The 18,292-nt window shown below is 38.3% G+C and overlaps 1 protein-coding gene across 4 annotated transcripts in view; it reads right to left on the minus strand.

Moving 5' to 3' along the window:
• The window catches only part of tuft1b (tuftelin 1b), a 35,153-nt gene that overhangs the window by 10,738 nt on the left and 6,123 nt on the right, over positions 1-18,292 (minus strand). Inside the window, exons 1-3 of one of the 4 annotated variants that reach the window (XM_079571009.1) lie at positions 16,470-16,706; positions 687-743; positions 533-604 (exon numbers count right to left, since the gene is read on the minus strand). In XM_079571009.1, the coding sequence (XP_079427135.1) occupies positions 533-604; positions 687-743; positions 16,470-16,526 (186 nt within the window). In that variant the 5' untranslated portion in view covers positions 16,527-16,706. Of the gene's footprint in view, positions 1-532; positions 605-686; positions 744-9,951; positions 10,121-16,469; positions 16,707-18,292 lie in introns of those variants that run through there. The other 3 variants (XM_079571008.1, XM_079571007.1, XM_079571010.1) reach the window with 3 other exon arrangements.

Below are 18,292 nucleotides of genomic sequence, written 5' to 3' on the forward strand. Positions count from 1 at the left end.
AGACAACTTTACACATACATATTTTATCCAGTCAAAACAATTATCTGTATGAGAATATCTGGGCTAATCAATAACATATCGTTTTCACATTTCTACTGATTGAGTAAAGTGAAAACAAATCCCAGAGAAGCCTGTAAGAAACATAAAAGAAGCCTCAGGGGTAATGGGACATAGCATACCAAAATACAGTCCATTTAGCCCCGTTTTAGACACGTTTTGACACATTTTAGTGTTAGTCTAGCTCTGATGATATATCAATATAATACATCAATATATTATGAGGTGGTAACTGGTTTAAACCAAGGGAGCATCTTATTATAGTCTTACATGGTGGAAGAATGATGACGCTTTGATAGTATTCACAGTAGTCAAAAAATATTGTTGAGCATGTGACATGTAACGTGAATATTTTTGCTTGACATGAGAGCAAAAAGAAATAAAAAGTAGTAAAAATCACAACATACATTTCCAAAAAGCCAAAAGAGTAACACAGAGAAATCAGATGTTGTATGACTCTTAAAGGGTTACATACCTTAATAACTTCAACGTTCTCTTCTGGTTCCTCTTTTGGTTTCTGTGGTAGCACGACAGCGACACTGCTCTCCTACAGTCACAACAAGAGCATTTCATTCAGAGAATAATTTCCGATATCATCACATTTGAAAGGTTTTCCGTTTCCCCCTTACCTTAACGGTGTGTCTGTCCTGGTTTGGCCTCTCAGTGTGAAGTCTCCTGCCTCTGTCCTGTGTGAGACATGAGAGAAGTGACTAGAAAGACAGTGTGGGTATTATGAGCCTGAATGAAAGTGTCCCATTGTGGGTGGAGCGAAGGGAGGTGTGGTTTTCTGGGCAGTGCAGAGAAGAAAAAAAAAACACTCCCCCACAAGTTGGACGCCTTCATGCCACAGAGTTTGACGGTCTCTCTTAGCAACGAGCTGCACTCTTTCCGTTGTGTCCTGAGGAAGGCCTGAGTCTGGTGACCAAATGCCAGGAAGAGTATAAAAATATGAAGCCCAGCCACTTACGACTGACCAAAAATACCCCACAACGCCACAAGTGAGTCACCACCAACTACATTTGTCACTATAGCAACCAAAACAAGAGCAGTAGGCTAAAGAGGAATCACTAGGCCAATAATATGTATAATAATGTGATGAATATGCTTTTATTCTGCAATGGGCATTTTTTTGGTTGCCGGTTTCCCCATTCAAAACATTACTCAGTCATAATCAAGACAAGACTGGTAGATATCTATGGTGAGTTTATTAATGGATCTAGTCTTGCATACACAAATTAAATGTATTGTTAACATATAGTACACCAATTATGGGTCTAGGAATACCCGGGTTTTGTTGTATTTTACAGATTAATCTCCAGACTAGGGATGGGTAAACTCACTTTATTTCTTTTTTCATTTTAAAACAATTACAGCTAATGCGGTTCATGAACATAAGACAAGATAGAACTTTATAATAAACCTCAACTTATTAAATGCTGCTTCACATGTTTTATTGTTCTCCTACAAATGCCAAGCCAGGTACTATTACTGCCACCAAATATATAATAATTAAGAGGTTTGCATCTTGGTTTAGGCAAAGTATATAATAATATGTGATACAAATGTAGATCTTTTAAAAATATATACTTTCTACTTTTCCATAAACTTTAAACTTAGTCTGAATGTGTCTAATCTTTCACCTTTTCAAAATATAGGTCAAACGGTTCAAGTGTTTAAGTATTTTGGGTTGCGAGAGATCAGCATGTACCTTTGCTCCTATAGCTGACATTTAGACCTCACCCAAAAGCAAATACCTGCGTAAAAGTGCATAATCCCTTGTTGGCAACTCCCACGTAACTTGAAGGAGGTAAAGCTTTTGACAACTGTGTTGTTTTTGCAGAGTCGACAAATGGTGAAGAGCTGCTTGAAGGTTGAAAACCATTTTGTTTGAGCCCATAAAGGAACGTTACATAATACAACTCGAGTGGCTTTATCTAATCTCGAAAACCTGACTCACCTGCACAGAGCATTTGTTGATATAGCAAATGGTTATGTAAATTGAAAGATTTACACACAAAGGGTACGGGAGGTCAATGGGAAAAAACTCCAACTAAACATGAGATAAAAGGACTAACACTTCATAAAGTAAAAAATCTAAACAGTGAGACACTACAACGGCTTTGCTCTTTCTTACTAGTAAAACTACTTTGAAATACTTGCACAATAACTACTCCCGCCTTCTGCTTTCACTGTCTGCGGTGACCATATCATCTCATTCATTCATTTGTAGGGCTGGGTACCGTTAAACGATACCAATCCGGTTTCCCCCAAAAAAGTTTAGGTTCTACCAGTACTGAAAAAATGAATGTATCGAAAGCAGGTAGCGACAAATAATAATATATATAATAATATCTTTAGATCCAAGTTTTGACGCTGTTGGTCCAGACACAGCATTAAAGGAAGTGACTTGGTCATCTCAAATTAACCCAATTTCTATTTATTTTTTCTATCTTTTTTTTTTCATTTTTTTGCCCAATGTTTGCTCATCCCTTTTTTTTCTTTCTTTTTTTTCTTGTTTTCAAAATTTTCCCCTCATTTGTTGTTACTAAAATTTTCTCTATTTCCACCATTTTTTTTCTCTCCATTTTTTCCCCATTTCCTCCCCATTTTTACAAATTTTTCCTCAATTTAGCCACAATTTCTTCTTTTTACACATTTTCCCACACATTTCTTGACATTAGCGATGAACCCGATATTGTAAACTTGCAGATTTTCCACACATTATTGTTCTGTTTTCTGGTTCTAGATGACAAATATTTTAGTGTAAGTATCGGAGAAAGTATCGTTCAGGTATCGGCATCGAAAATCAAATATCATTAAAGCACCGGTATTAAAAAAGTAACGGTACCCAGCCCTATTCAGGTGCATAATGATTTGCAAGTGCCAGTTTTCCTTCAGATGCCCATCCTGTTGCCCCATTTCCTTTGATACAGGCTTGGGAAAGGTACAAATCTGTTCTATATCAACATGCCGCAAACTGACTTCTTTTCCAGCATTAAGTAAATATCCATTCTAAAAATAACAAGTAGCTTCTTTCCACATCTGGTCATATTGTGTTTATCTGTTTCCAGCCTATAAAGTGCAGTGTAAAATACCAGCTGTCCTCTGTTCCCACACACTGGTCTCAAGCTGAAAGTTTGCCTCGTAAATTTCTTTGCCCCCTTTCACATCACTGAGGTATTTGCACAAGATTCACACACAGGCGTGACTTCAGAAAGAACATGGTTCACACAATGGAAACACCTGCCAAATGTAAAATTACGTAAAAGTGCAGCATATACGGCACCTTCCATAATTCACTCGGCGCATAGTAATACCCCTTTGAACATACGCTGATTCGAAAGATGTGGGTTCCATACAAACATGTACTTAAAACAATTTCACTCACTTTTAGTAATTACCTGTTGAAACACTGTTCAAGAATGATGTCTACATACCGCAACCTGTTATTAGCTGTAAGTGCCACGCCAGCGTTGAAATAACAACTTCGAGCGCACGCACAAGCAAACCTGTACCTGTCTGATGCCGTCAGGGTCTCATTAAAAGTAAGTCATTAAATCACAAAATCAAATAGTCCTGCAAAATATATCATGGACTTATCTTAATTATCGTTGTTTTGGTGCTGTGCATGGCGTATCGATTTAACTCAATGCACTGTATGCAACCTGACACCTGAATTTCTTACTTTGGGAATCAGTTAAGTATTCAAAGTAAAGTAAAGGTTTATCACAATATTAGGTGATGCAATGTCCATTGTTGAAAAGCCACAATATATTGCAAAATCACTAAGGTTTTCCATCAGGGTGAGATTTGCTTATTAACATGTAATGTCCCGACCAAATAAACCAATTAACAAAATAAATAACTCACAAATATGCAAAAGATCAGTTTGAGTCATGATTTTCTTTCATTTTAATCCTTGTTTTGTCACACTATTTGATAAAAAGGAATACAATGCTTACTATTTTTGGTTTAAATATAGCAAGAAAAAAATGAAAATTGCAAAATGTAATTAAGAAATTTTAAATCACAAAAAGGTTATGTAATTAATCCCTGGGTCATCAAAAACTAAATTTGCTTGACTTTATATTATTATTATATAGCAGACGCAGTGCAGACATAATTGTAGTTATAATTGTAGTTAGACCATTACAGTGGTCTCACCACTGTAATTTTACTATTGTATCTCCGCATTTACGTGTCTGTTTAATCTTGGTTCATTCAATTATGGGTATGAAATGGACAGTACAAATAACCATCGAATGTTAATGATGAATTTTGTAAATAGAAAATACCATGGAGTCAGGGTCCAGGGGTGGTGGGGGAGGGGGGGTGGGTGTTGGGTCCCAATGGTTGGGATGGGGTAGCATACCTTTGAGTTTGCAGTATGTATCTGCGCTTTTCTTGTGTGTGTGTGCATCTCTCGCTGTACTATACACATGCTGAATATGTGGATTCTCACCCCTACACTTTAATGGAAAATTAATAAAAAATTGATCACAAAAAAAATAATAATAATTGTGATATGAATAATTAAAGGGGCTAGATGCAAGTTGGCCCTTTTAAGCTCACTACTGCCACCTCAGGTCATATGTGTAACTGCATCTTCTATATTAAGCTTGTGCCTTACGGCAATTCGGACCCGAAGTAACAGCTTTTTGAGTGACAGTGCAGGATTCTAGAGGCAGTTGTGGTGAACAGGTCTGGGCTCATTCTACACATTAGGACATGGCTGGAACATGTAGGGGGAGGAAAAATGTTTAAACTCCCTATAGTCCCTTTAAATATTCATATTGACTTGTATTTGTTTATACACTGCGGAACATTCCAGGCTACATGATGCCGTGTCATAAGATCAACTAAACTGACAGTGATCCCAACCTTGCTTCTATTGTCATTCTTATTTTATCTTTTATCATCACAATTTGGAAGACGACCTAATGTCTCAAAACTTCAAACAAGAAACAACTTTCTACTGAGTGAAATGTGAGTACGGTGTTAGTCTTATCCCGCCTTAAAGAAGCAAAGGGATTGATCCTTGAACTAGAAAGTGTCCCTCGCCTCTATGGCTCGGTCTGATAGTTGCTGTGACAGGCTCCACTCAAGCATGACTCAACAATAACCGGATTCAGAGGAAGAAGACGTTAAATTGCTTCATTCTTCCATGTCTTATAAGAGTATCATCGTCTATTGTGCGTGCTTATGTAATCCATGCCACTGCCCAGTCTAAGATTACAGATATGAACAACAAAAGCGCGGTCACAGTACTTTGTTGAAGCTTGGGAATGAATGCTTTACTCATTTCAGCGAGTTCCTCAACGGTAGTATAAGTCACGAACTGGAAACGATTATGGTTTGTTTGATGCACGCTAACAAGTCCGTGCACTGACTGAGGTTACAGCGTGGCACAGGGAAACCTCTCTTCTTGTCTCTTACGTAAGCAGCCGGCGTCTATACTTTGCATTCTTGACAAACAAACACAAATAATAGGATCACAGGGAGCGACAGCCCCAGGGATACGGTCTCCCACACGCACAGCCATGGAGCCTGCAGGTGGACGCGCCCAGGGAGGGGCTGCTCCAACACGACGCACAATCCAAGTAATGTTTATACAAAGATTAGAAACCGGAGACTGAAGAGTTGGCAGGGCAAGATTTTTCACACATGGGTACATTTTGTCCCATAGCAAAAGTATTCAAACTAAATGACTCTTGCGCAGTTGAAATGACACAGCAATTAAGTAATCTAAGTAATAAAGTGAAGTACAGTATGAGTGACGTGTTTATCATACTTATATGACTTTAACCTGGATCCCGTTCAAAGCTGCATATGTCAAGGCAAATAACACTTAAGTTTAATAATAGCTACTTTAATTGTGATCAGGATGAGATTGGCATTTTTAGATTTATAATCACAAAACGGTTCAATGCACATTTTAACTAAGGAGAGAAGCATTAACGCTTGCATTTCAGAACATGTTCGTGAAGATCTGCCAGAATTTGATGAGTTCAACTTGATGAATCCCAATTTGGAGACCGAGTATGAGCTATAGAAGCGACCAGCTATGTTGTAGTCAGGCTGTTCCCCCCCATGCAAAGCCATAGCCCTCAACAATATATGAAATCATAAGAATAATTACCCACCTGACCCTCTGACCAGACAAAGCTCTGCCCCCTCGAGGAGACCAAACCCCCATATTATGAACCACTGGTGTAGATGACTCTGCAGGCAGAGTTATGGCATCTGTTTGCATTTCTTTTGTCAATGAGCTGTGGACAGTGTCCAGGAACACTTGGAAAAATATAGTTCAATTTAGTGGACACATGATTAATCACAATTTCCTCAAATCACAAAAAAATAAATACTTGGGTATTTTAACAATTATATTACTCCTTAGGTGTTGCTTGATGTCCCCATATTTATTTATTTTTTTTACCTGCAAAGGTCTCCTTGAATAGAAGGGTCAGACAGAAATTCCTCCCCTACAAGGCACACCTCTTCTGTCGGCCATCTTGTTTTTAAGGGGAAAAAAAGCTGACCAGTGTATGGTACAACACACTAGTGTCCACTGTAGTGACTGATGCACAACTGTGACAGTAAGACTCATTCATAAAGGAGAAAACAAACAGAAAACAGAAAACAATTGAATAGCTGTCCACTGTAGTGACCACTGGCCCCGAAAGAGTTTGAGTTCGGAAAACTTTGCAGGGTTAAACAGAGTTTTTGAGGAAAGAGGCCAAACTCAGTGGATGGATAATAATGAAAGAAAAGGAAAAGAATAAGACAAATGAAATCTTAATCTATTTGATTGATTATTGTATAATTACAGTTGCTTTTGAAATGAATAAAATGACTTTCATAAAGAAACACAGTAGCTTGTTGCATTGTAAAAGGGTAACGAGTTTGTGTTCATCAAATCTATCTCTGTGACCCCAGTCACAGAGATAAAACGGTTGGGAACATATACGTGAAGTACAAGCGATTATCTTTGAATGGCATCCAACTCTATTAGACGTGTTGGAACTAATCTCCGAACTCATTTACATAAAGATATTTTGCCAATTGAGGACAAGCAGAAAAACACTCTCAATCATTGTGTAAAATCTGCGTGAAACATCAAATAGAAATCTAGCCTCGGGTTCTACTGTTTAATAAAAATGTTTTTGTCTAATTACTTTCAGCTGCGTTTATGTCATGGATTCTGTCCAGTATCATTCTAAGGGGAGTGATAAGGATAAAAACATGATTAACTTGATGGATGGATTGAGAAAGTATGTTCTGCATCAATCCTGTAGGCACTTTTAGACCTGCAAAGCCCCACATGTTTGTCTAACTGAGCCAAATTAGAGGGACAGCTGCCGCATGGCTGTTACAGCGGGACAACAAATGGCTCAAACTAACCTTGAACTCTAGGGAGGGATAATTGAATGAGTGAAAGCAATAATCAAAAAGTCAATAGTCTGATTTCTAAATTCAAACTAGATTGATTTATTTGTTTTTTATGAGAGGAACAAAGTGATCGCTTCAGTGGGTAGAATTGTCTGTAAAGAAGGTCAGATGCTCTTCAGGATCAAAACGTAAGTAAAGGCAAAAAAAAGTTTATTTGGTTGGGACAGTGCATGTTAATGAACATACATGGGACTCATGCATGTAAACACGCCGGATTGTAGCCTTTTGATTAAAGCCACACCACGTACAATTTTACCAAATAAATAAAATTGAAATACAAGCATTTATTTTCTGACAGATATTTTCATCATTGAAAAATACCTCATAAATGTACAAACAAACATTTATGAGGCTCACCCCTCCTAAGATATGACTGTATACTTCATTGGGAGTGGGTACGTCTCCAGCCCGTCTCCATGGAGATGTGACAAAAGGCAGTAGAATTTGAGATTTATACAGGTTAGTTTCTCATCCAAATCCATTCTTTTATTACACACTGCAGCAACAGCATGTTCTGTGTTGAGCTGGTCAGTACGAGCATGTTTTGTTTTACCGCAACAGTATAGTCAAAAATGTTACGCAGTGTACCTTTAAAAGCATTAACAATCTAACTCCAACAGGAAAGTAATTTTACGCAAGAATCAAGAGTAGGTCATTTCAACCTAATTTATTAAACTGATTTCTGCTGCTAATACAGCCTTGGTAAATGGTGCTTCTGAACAATGGTGTTGGAAATGTTAAACAAACATAAGATGCCAGATTTGGGCACAGTTTAGTCTATTTTAGACCAGGTTTGTGAATTTTAATCCCGAATGCTGTAAGACTGTAAGACGGATCTTGCGAATGTGCACTTTATTTCTATCATGGTCAGCACATGGTTATGTATGGCACAGACTCCATGCTGCTGAACACTCAAATGTCCCCTATTGGAGATCAATATCTATTAGTCTTTGTCTAATCCTGGTAGTATAAGGGCAGCCTCACATCATTATCAGTATTGATAGGAAAAAGGATCACAATAGAGTATCTATTAATTTGCCTGAATATTTTCTTAGAAGAAAGTCATTTAGTAATTTCCCTTGGGCTATGATGGCATTATAAAATAGGCAGATACCGTATTGTACACAATGCTTATGAGGGTAGAAATATGCTGGTTCACTTTGGGGTCCACTGCCATGACCCTCTACTACCACATGATACACAATTTGCAATGAGCAAATTGCATAAAATACTCCTCTTTATGCAATTTCTCCATCTGTGAGATCAATAAAGTACCATCTTATCTTATCTTATCTTTATCCCCTTGTCCCATTAGAGGATGCCGACTTGCTGACTCCAGCGTTATCGTCAGTGACCACCCACAATCAATATGAGGCAAACTATCCACTGTTAATCCAGCTGCAGCTTCCTCCTGGTTACATGACATCACTGCAGTACTGAAAAGTGCTGTTTAATAAAACGTTTTGTGTGAGAGAAAGATTTATGTTTTGTGTTGAAATGAAAGGTATTTTTTTACTGTACTGTGTCTGCATGTTTCAGAATGTTCAGCCTAAGTACCAACAAGACATCACAACTATGTGCCGAAACCATCCATCTTTACAACAAACCTGGTCTGCCTGACAGCGCACACTTTGGGGGCCAATGACCGCTCCACACATAAGTCAAAGTATAGACAAAGATGCCAATGTACAAGTAATGTAATATTTAATCCAGCATCCACACCTACAATACAGTTACTTCATTAATTCCAGTCAAGTGTGTCACAGCGGTAACGATGAGTCACTTTGCATAATTGTGACTGACTCTGGGAATTCTTCAAATAAAAACGCTCATTTACATAAAACTACAGCGGCATTATGAATTACTTTGTGAAGATGCTGTGCTCTGATTTTGTTGCCAGGACTGTTTTATGTGCTCAATCTCAATAGGACTTCCTAAAGAAAATACCCCTTTGGTAAACAACTTAGATGCATGGTGAGAATGCACACATTATTTTTTAAATTGCAAATATGTTCCTACCACAAACCAGAGATTAACAACAAAACAAAGGAATGTGCTTTTAGAAGATCCTAACAGAGACATTTTCCTCTGAAATGGATCATAATTCAGGAATATAAATGACCAAATATTAAAATACTTATAGCACTTCTAAAGCAGAGATAAAATTCCACATTATTTTTACAAGACAAGTTACATAAAATATGCTACAGCCACACACAGAATTAACAACAGCATTCACTGTAAATAATATTGTATTCCACAGCCCCTTCTCTAGTATTCTCATTTCAACACTGTCTGCTAAACACAACACCTTTGATTGAAGAGCCCGACCGTAAATGCATTATTACACTCATACTGAAACAACTGCACTGCTGCAATGGCTACAACAACACATTCTGGGCTACACATATGAAATAAAAGCTGCCATTCAATGAGAGCTATTACCTTCTGCACTGTGATGCCTGCTCCACGCCGCCTCTGCCTGCATGTGTGTGTCTCTGCGTGGGACGTCCTGTATGGTAAAATCGTTGAGGGCTGGGCTGGTCCTCCTCCCACTGCAGCCCTGCCCTGTTCTGTTCCCTCCAGTGCTGTACAATGGGAGCTTGCCAGTGCTAGCAGGCTGTTAACTGTTAGCGGTGAGCAAAGGGCTGCCTTGCCAAGGGTACAATGCCTCAACTCTTTCCACTAACAAACCCAGCGCAGTGGGGAGGGCATGGACGACCGCAATTGTAAACAAAAAACACATGGGAGGCAAAAGGAGCGCTGGCAAAAGGTTTTTCCTATGGCCTCAAATAACACAATGTTCTGTAGCCCAGAGCTGGAATGTTCCTGTCATGTAGTTGATGCAGGGAGAATTTTTTTGTGATGTGTAAGTAAGTTAATGAAAGGTAATGTGACAGGATAAATTAGTATTTCTAGTAGTAGCAGGAGTGCCAGTGTGTCCTTCAGCAAGACATTTTAGTACTGGCAGGCCAAATTCCCCAAGATCACAATCCCTGTGCACTTTCTATCTGTCGCCTCTGAGTTATCTAAAGCAATCTTCTTCTTCTGAGAGTTCACACCTCACTATTGGTTTAATGAGTGTGTCAATCACTCAATAGGAGATCGATGGGAGGGTGGTTTAAGCACTGATCTGCATTAAACACAACCCTCCCCCACAAATGATCAAGATTTGACAATTGTATGAACTCATGGATGTATTTTTGAAGAACTTCTGGTATGGCCATGGTAATTTCATGTTGGAATAGGAAGTTTAAATGTCATGGCGGGTGGGAAAGATAACCCGCCACGGCACGGTCTTGGAAACATTGGTGGCTATTAACAAAATATTTTTAAGCACTTTTAAGTCGTTGACAATGATATATATGATGGTATATTGGATGCAGTGTAGTAAAATAAAGGAAATGTTCAGTATTCATATGAACTCAGGGCCAAAAAATGTTGTGGCATTTGATCTTGCGAGATCTTGTGGCACGAAATGTTACTCATCCCATGGAAATGAAAAACAAAAAAGGCACACCCACTTGTACGCTCATTATTTCAGCTGGGAAATATATGTTCCCAATAATGGCAGAGTGCCACAAAGATCAGATCAGAAATTGTTTTTTATCATCATATTATGAATCAATCTAAAAAACAAGAAGACGATCAACATTGCCTTCAGGGCAGCACGGTAGCGTAGCGGTTAGCGCTCGCGCTTCACAGCTAGACGGGCCTGGACAAGGCCTGGTTTACATGTTCTCCCCGTGTCTGCGTATGTTTCCTCCGGGTACTCCAGTTTCCCCTACCACTAAAAACATGTATAATAGGCCAGGATGAAAGAGAGTGTTTGACAGTGCACATGGGGGACGATGGATGGAAATTAGCCCAAGGCTTGTTCATTAACATGCAGTGTCCCTACCAAATGAATCAAATCAAAGGTTATTTTTTTTGTAATACTACACCTCCTCCGGACGCCCTGTGTCGTTGCCCTATGGCTGCGGCAGATGGGCTGCTCCCGGTGCAGACGGCTCCTTGGATGGTGTTTCCTCTTTCAGTTCATCTGTACTCTTCATTTTTATTAAGATTTACATTTTAACTGCTTGGCTGTCTGTATATGTGTTTGTGTGTCTGTGTGTGCGGGTAGGGCGGGGGGAGGTGGGGGTTATTGTTATTTACTGTATATATATATATATATATATATATATATATATATATATATATATATATATATATGGTTACTTCATTTACAGTATTTTTTTTTTTTACCAGTTTAGGGCAAGGAACCAAATATGGTAACTTCACTCACATTGATTTTCTGCATGATAATGAAACTTTTAACAGAAATAAACTTGTCTTATGTCAGCCAATAATGAGTGCCCTATAAAGGGTTAACATGCACTGTCCCTACCAAATAAACCATCCAAAAGTATAATGATAATATTATTATTATTAATATTACTAATATTACTAGAAAATGTCTTCGGCACATTCATTAATTTTGTGAAAGTAGAAACTTTGATCTTTATTATAATTGAATCCCAGTGGGTCTCACACTTTTCTAGCACCACCTCATTGAATATTTGATCTTCAATTCGCAGGTCTGGACCAAACACGGATCTAAAAAGGGTGTAAAATAGACCTAAATTGGATTAAACTAAAATACACATATATACCATAGTTTGAGAACCACTGCCCTGGCTTTGACACGATCGCTAAAAAAGATTTTGTCCATGGCTGAATACTGAACCGCGTGGCATCCCAAACATCTTACACAACCGGGCACCAGCGCAGGACCCCTGGATAAACTTTGTTAGCCTTCATTTATCGCCACATAGTGATGGAGTTGGCCAGTCGCGTCCCACTGAGGAATGTGTGGCACAACTTACATAAGTGAGATTAATGAGACTGTCCTTATGTAACTGTTACTGGCACAGTTTATAAGTGAACGCCGCAAATCAGTCTGTGCCAAAACAGTGCCAAACCGAGACAATAAAACAGACTCCCGGTGCATCCAATATAAAGTTTCTCAAGGCATTTTAACAAAGAGCAGCTGCCAAAGCCATAACTCAATCATGCAAGAGGGATTTTACTATCTATGGGAAAGTATATCAGATAACGGCAGTATGCTAATGTAACCCATTTCTGCTCAGTATTGCTCAATAATAAGAAATAATTCAATAAAACAAGATGTAATAATAGAGGTAATGATAGAGCTAATGATGCTATATGTCACAGCTAATGATTATAAGAACTTATTGAAAACATGTGACTTAAATGCCACTAAAACTACATTGCAGCAAATAAGTTTTAGTTGACAATATATATATCAAAACTTTGGAGTTCGTATGGAGTCGATTGGGAATGAGCAGTTACTCAATCACCAAAATATAGTTTTTAAATAAAATGTCTAAACCCGGGGGTCGCAGGCCTAAATTCAGCTCTCTCGGCTGAGCTGTGATTTGGTCAAAGCCCCAACTTGACTGTAGCCTAGTCAATAACATCAGTTTACACCTGTATTGTACTTTACAAGCCTGTGTCACAAGTTTCTCATGTGCTACATAGTAGTCATTATTCATTGACTCCACACTCGGTGGTGGTGGTAAGCTGTTATTGAAGCCACAGCCGCCCTGGGGCAGACTGTCCATTTACCACGAGGCTATAATGTGTTGTTCATATCCTGAGCCCTTATTATATCAGTGCCCTCTGCTGGACACGTGTGAAAAACTTTCCTTTTTTATAATTTAAGTTGCCCCCTTGTGGCTGGAATGAGCATTCTCATTATTCTTTAAAAATTCATAACTCTGCACAGGAATCGGCTAGAGACTTGCTTTTTTTTTTTTACATACTCTGGAATTTATGCTCTACAAGGGGCCGGATTAAATCATTGGCTCGTGGGCTAAACTAAGGCTGTCTTTCCAATAAAATGCTTTCAGAGTGGGACTAAATCAGACCAATCCTATATATTTTGACAGTTTCTACCACTATCTAGCTGTGGCATAGTGTCCCCCCACTAATCCAAACATGGGGGCTCAGTCTCTGCTCCTGCCAGCAAGAACATATTGCCGTTGTGTCTTTGGGCAAAATACCTCAGCTGCTTGTCATACCCAAGTGTATGATTTAAAGTGAGTTTATGGAGGCAAATGCCTGGCACCAGATGCACATTTTTCGACCAAATGAACAAAAATAACATTATAAATGTCCATGCTGCCAGTGTATTAAACGTTAAATGTTAATTTTCCAAAACACAGACTTCTAAAACTACAACATATCCTCAAAAGTAATAACCTGTAAGACTTTCCACCTTCTTTTGTGTGCCCTGAATAATGTTTTAATTTCTTGCTTGCATTTAACACAAAAGTCTATTTGTTGTATTTCATGGTTGTTTTCCTGTACACATAGTATCAGCCTAATTTCTGTTGACAAAGCACAGCGCACCGCTCGACATTGTTTCTTTCCCACGAAAAGACTAAGTATCTTGCTCTAGTGTAAGTACTGACTACAACACGCACAAAACCCATAACAAAACAGGTAAGCTATTTTAATCATAACCTTTCATGAGACTTTTGCTTTTCTCAGTCTTTTCTCATGCAATCACTGCACGCACATCGAGCCAAGTGTCATTTATCAGCCTGAACAGACACAAAGTAATTAAACACATAAATGTTTAAGTATATGAATAGTTGGTTATTTATCAACGTGAAGAGACTGAAAATGGACTTGGTCTGCCTGTTTGGTCCAGTAGCATTGGCCAAGATCTTTTTTTTTTAATCTGTAGTATCCGTGTTGTTAGACACAGTCCTAGTTTAGGACAGTTTTACTTTTAGTTATCACATCTAATTACCACTGAGTTCAGTGATTCTCAAACTGTGGCACCACTGCAGAGTATCAGGCTCCTCTCCTATAGTTTAGTTAAGAGTCATTTTTACTTGGAGTGAAAAGATTATCTTCTTATCTATGCACATATTTGTCCTTATTATATTCTCATTTCTAGACTTAGCCACTAAAACCCACTAAACTTTATCACTGCATCACAACAAAAACAGCTGTGTCATTTCAGCCTCATATGAATCAATAACTGTCATGTTTGGCACACGACCTGTAAACACATTGAACTTGAAAGCTATAGTTCACTTCCTGCCAACTCTCAGATAACCTGTTGTATCATGTGCTGAGCCTGATGCCATTTCAGACAACTCAATGATTTTAGACCAAAGATTTATATATTTTGGAATCATTTTGTGCCAGAAGGGACAATAAATCTGTTGCAGCTTAATTTATGGTCTTCCTGAAGTTGATCATGCGAGCCTCAAATCCAAATATGATGCTACGCAGCTTATTTTGTATACAATAACTGGAAAATAACTTATCTGACTTACAGTATAATGGTATTGTGCTTTCCAAGTTCACCAAACCTCCCAAAGCCCTGGTACTGTCAGACACGAGCCTACCCCCACCAATATAATATCAAAATACAGTAGGAATAAACTTCTTTAGCTTAGTATTTGGTTCCGGTTTCACTGATGTGTGTTTAGTTAGTTAGAAACTGTCCACTCCTTTCCAAGTAACTCCTAAAGACTTACATTTCGGCATCTTGATGAGTCAGTTTGATAACTGTCTTGGCATAGCAACATTTCAGGATGCATATTTTCTTTGTGAGCCAATCACTTATAAGCACGTTAACCGCAATCTTGATCCGTTTATGCAAAGCATTAAGAGGAAACTAAATAAAGGTTTTCTTTAGAACTGATATATCATGGACTACCAGGTGCGCTCCAATCCTTTTACCTTTACTGTTGTGTCCTTCAGTACATTATACAAGCTGACAATTATGAAAAAATGTTTGACATCCAATTATAAAACCTTTTCAATGCTCATGAACCAGCAGCGAGTTGGTGTTTACATTACCTTGACAAACTTGTTCATAGACTAATTTCAGTGAAGAAAGGGATGCATTAGGAAACTCGTCTAAATCTTGTTTGTTTTTTTGTTAAATTATATTTAAAAAAAAGACTGACAAAAGATCCCACAGCACAATGACCCAGGCCTGAGCTTATGTAACAAACTCAGGTGATTGACTGAACAGTGACCGACCCATTGCACTTAAATCATGTCATGTGTCCACAGAGGCTGGTTAAAAGTGTCAGGGTTATCTCACGGAGAAAAGGGCATCTCAATTTGAGCGACTCTTGACGGAAAACTGAGATAAGAAAGCGCTTATTTGTTTTACATAAGGAGAATCACTGAAAAGTAAATAGTTAACTTCGTAAATGTATGCACAATGTCAATAACCTGGTTTGAAGAATGTAGCCTATAGGGGAAACTATATTGCTGATGACTATACATTGGCTTTACATACACTATTTTTGTTTGTTTCGCTACAATCTTTACAGTGATAAATTGTTGACCAAAATAACAGATCATAGTATGAGACAACATACTCCAGTCCATTCTTTTATTCTTTTACTGGAGTATCAAAATAGAAACCAAAAAACTAACATTTTGATACTCCAGTCCAGTATCTCTATGTTAGTGCCTGAAAGCGTGGTCATTTTATACTTATTTAAAAAGTTTTGGACTCTCCTAAATATCCAGGGAAATAAATGTGAAGTGTATAAAAGACAAGTCTGCTTTTGTCTCAGCAGGATCATGGTTAAATAACCCTTTCAGCCGCTGAAACTCTATAGATGCACCGGTAGGCAATGGACCATAATAACAATAGCCTACTGTAGTGTATCCTGTGTCACTATTCCCATGTATTTTAGGTCCTTGAACTCCTCATGTGAAACTTACTGCTCAATTACTGCCCATTACAATTGGCCTGTGTTAAAACATTGATGCAACGGATCACCTGGCAAAACCACGAAATTCATCTCGCTGAAGACACATGTTACACACAGTGACGCTTTGTTTAATCTTGCGAGCTTATTCTATCGTGATAAAAACTTTTCCTTTGTTTATACCAAAGTTTAAAGGACACTCACTGTTGCTGTTGCGCTGTCTTCTCGCTCAGCTCTGGTCAACGTCGCGCCGCTGTCCATCTTCGTTGCGCACAATGTTCGAGCAGAAAAGAAAAAAAAACACACAAAAACTCGACGTTAAACGCTGCTGGTCTATATCTCCTACAACACCTGTAGTCAGTCTGGCGTCGAGCTAATGCTGATCCACAAACACACTGGAGACACCTGGGTCTGCCTCCGCGTGCGAGCCGTCCGTGAGTGAGCGTGCGCACACAGGTGGAAAGATGAAGCGTGAGGTTTTACGCGCGAGGCTCAGGTCAAAGGAATGCGTTCAGGCGTAAAACATAAGGAAGGATGCGCAATACACTTTTACTACAGTGCAAAACAAATGTGAAGAGAAACAAACCGTGCCCATATTTTAATCCTATAGTTCAGATAGTTTCCCTTTCTCCGGTTGCTTTTGTTTTTCATAGCTGTTAAACACACTTTAATAATGGAGTGTGTGCCACAGTCTGTTAACCTCTTACCCCCCGCCTTAACCGAGCACATTTTCTCCAGTTAGGCTTTACCCAAAGCTAAAAGCTTCTCGACCAGTGTAACTCCTCATTTGAAAGTGGATCTTTTTCCTTGTGTTGTTGCCGTGTTGCTGTTTTTGTCACTTTTTGGGTCACATTTTGGTCACGTTTTTTGCTGCGTTTTCATCACTTTTTGTCTCGTTTTTATTGCTGTTTTTCTTTTTCCTTTTGGATTTGGGTGAAGACAAACAGAAGAAAATGTGGTCGCTTAAGGTGGGGGGTAATGGGTTAAAACAATAGGCCTATACTGACAACTTTAAAAAGTGTATAAAGCTGGACATTGTAAGTCACTTGTCTAATTGGTAACACTTTATTTGACACTACCCTTGCCTTGATACCTGCCAAATTTAGTACAATGCAATGTGCTCTGTAACAACGTGTAATAACTTGTAGCTAAGGATTTGATACACAATGGAATAATGTGTATTAGTACTTTGCAGGTTAATGTAATAAGACATAAGACCCTAACCCTATAACCTTAAAGATCATATGTCTTACTACATTATCATCATCATCAGCAACCTTTATTGCAGACTCAAGGTCCAGCTAAAAACAAAAACAAAATAAAAACAAACACACAACAACATTTAGAGCAGACAACTGTACCAGTGTCGCCACAGTTCAGACTGGTAGCGCGTGGCACTGAGCACTTATGTACCTGCAAAGTACTAATACAAGTTATTCCATTATGTATGTAATACACAGATACAAATTATTACCGATTGTTGCAAAGTAGATTACATTGCACTAAATTTTGTTAGGTACAATGTATCAAGGTAGTGTAAAATATAGTGTTACCGTATAGGGGAACCAGACCGGCTAGTTTTAGAAAGGTGTGGACATTGTAAGATTATAAGTAGGCTATAGACTTTTGTTTACTATTTCTTAATCATGAACTGCTCCCAGACCTGACGTAAACACGCTCAATTTAAAACAAACAGATATATAAATAAATAATGGATTTTTACTGATAACAAGTTTATCTATATCTATCTATACAGCCTGGAGGGCCACAGACTGATGGTGACTGCAGTCCAACATTCAACTGGGTGCATTTATGAGAGGTTTGAACCTTTCCCCACTCCCTTATTTTAGGCTTAAAACCTTGAAGATAGCTCTGTCTCAGAATAAAATGTTAGTTATTGAGGTTTGAATTGTGTCAAATAACAAAGTGTGCAGTAAAAAAATAGGACATAATATAGAAATGTACAATAAAGAATATTATTACATTGCAGCATTATGCATATTAAATAATTAGGCTAATTGTGACTC

Source organism: Gobius niger (genome assembly GCF_951799975.1).
Source record: "Gobius niger genome assembly, chromosome: 14".
Classification (NCBI taxonomy): domain Eukaryota; kingdom Metazoa; phylum Chordata; class Actinopteri; order Gobiiformes; family Gobiidae; genus Gobius; species Gobius niger.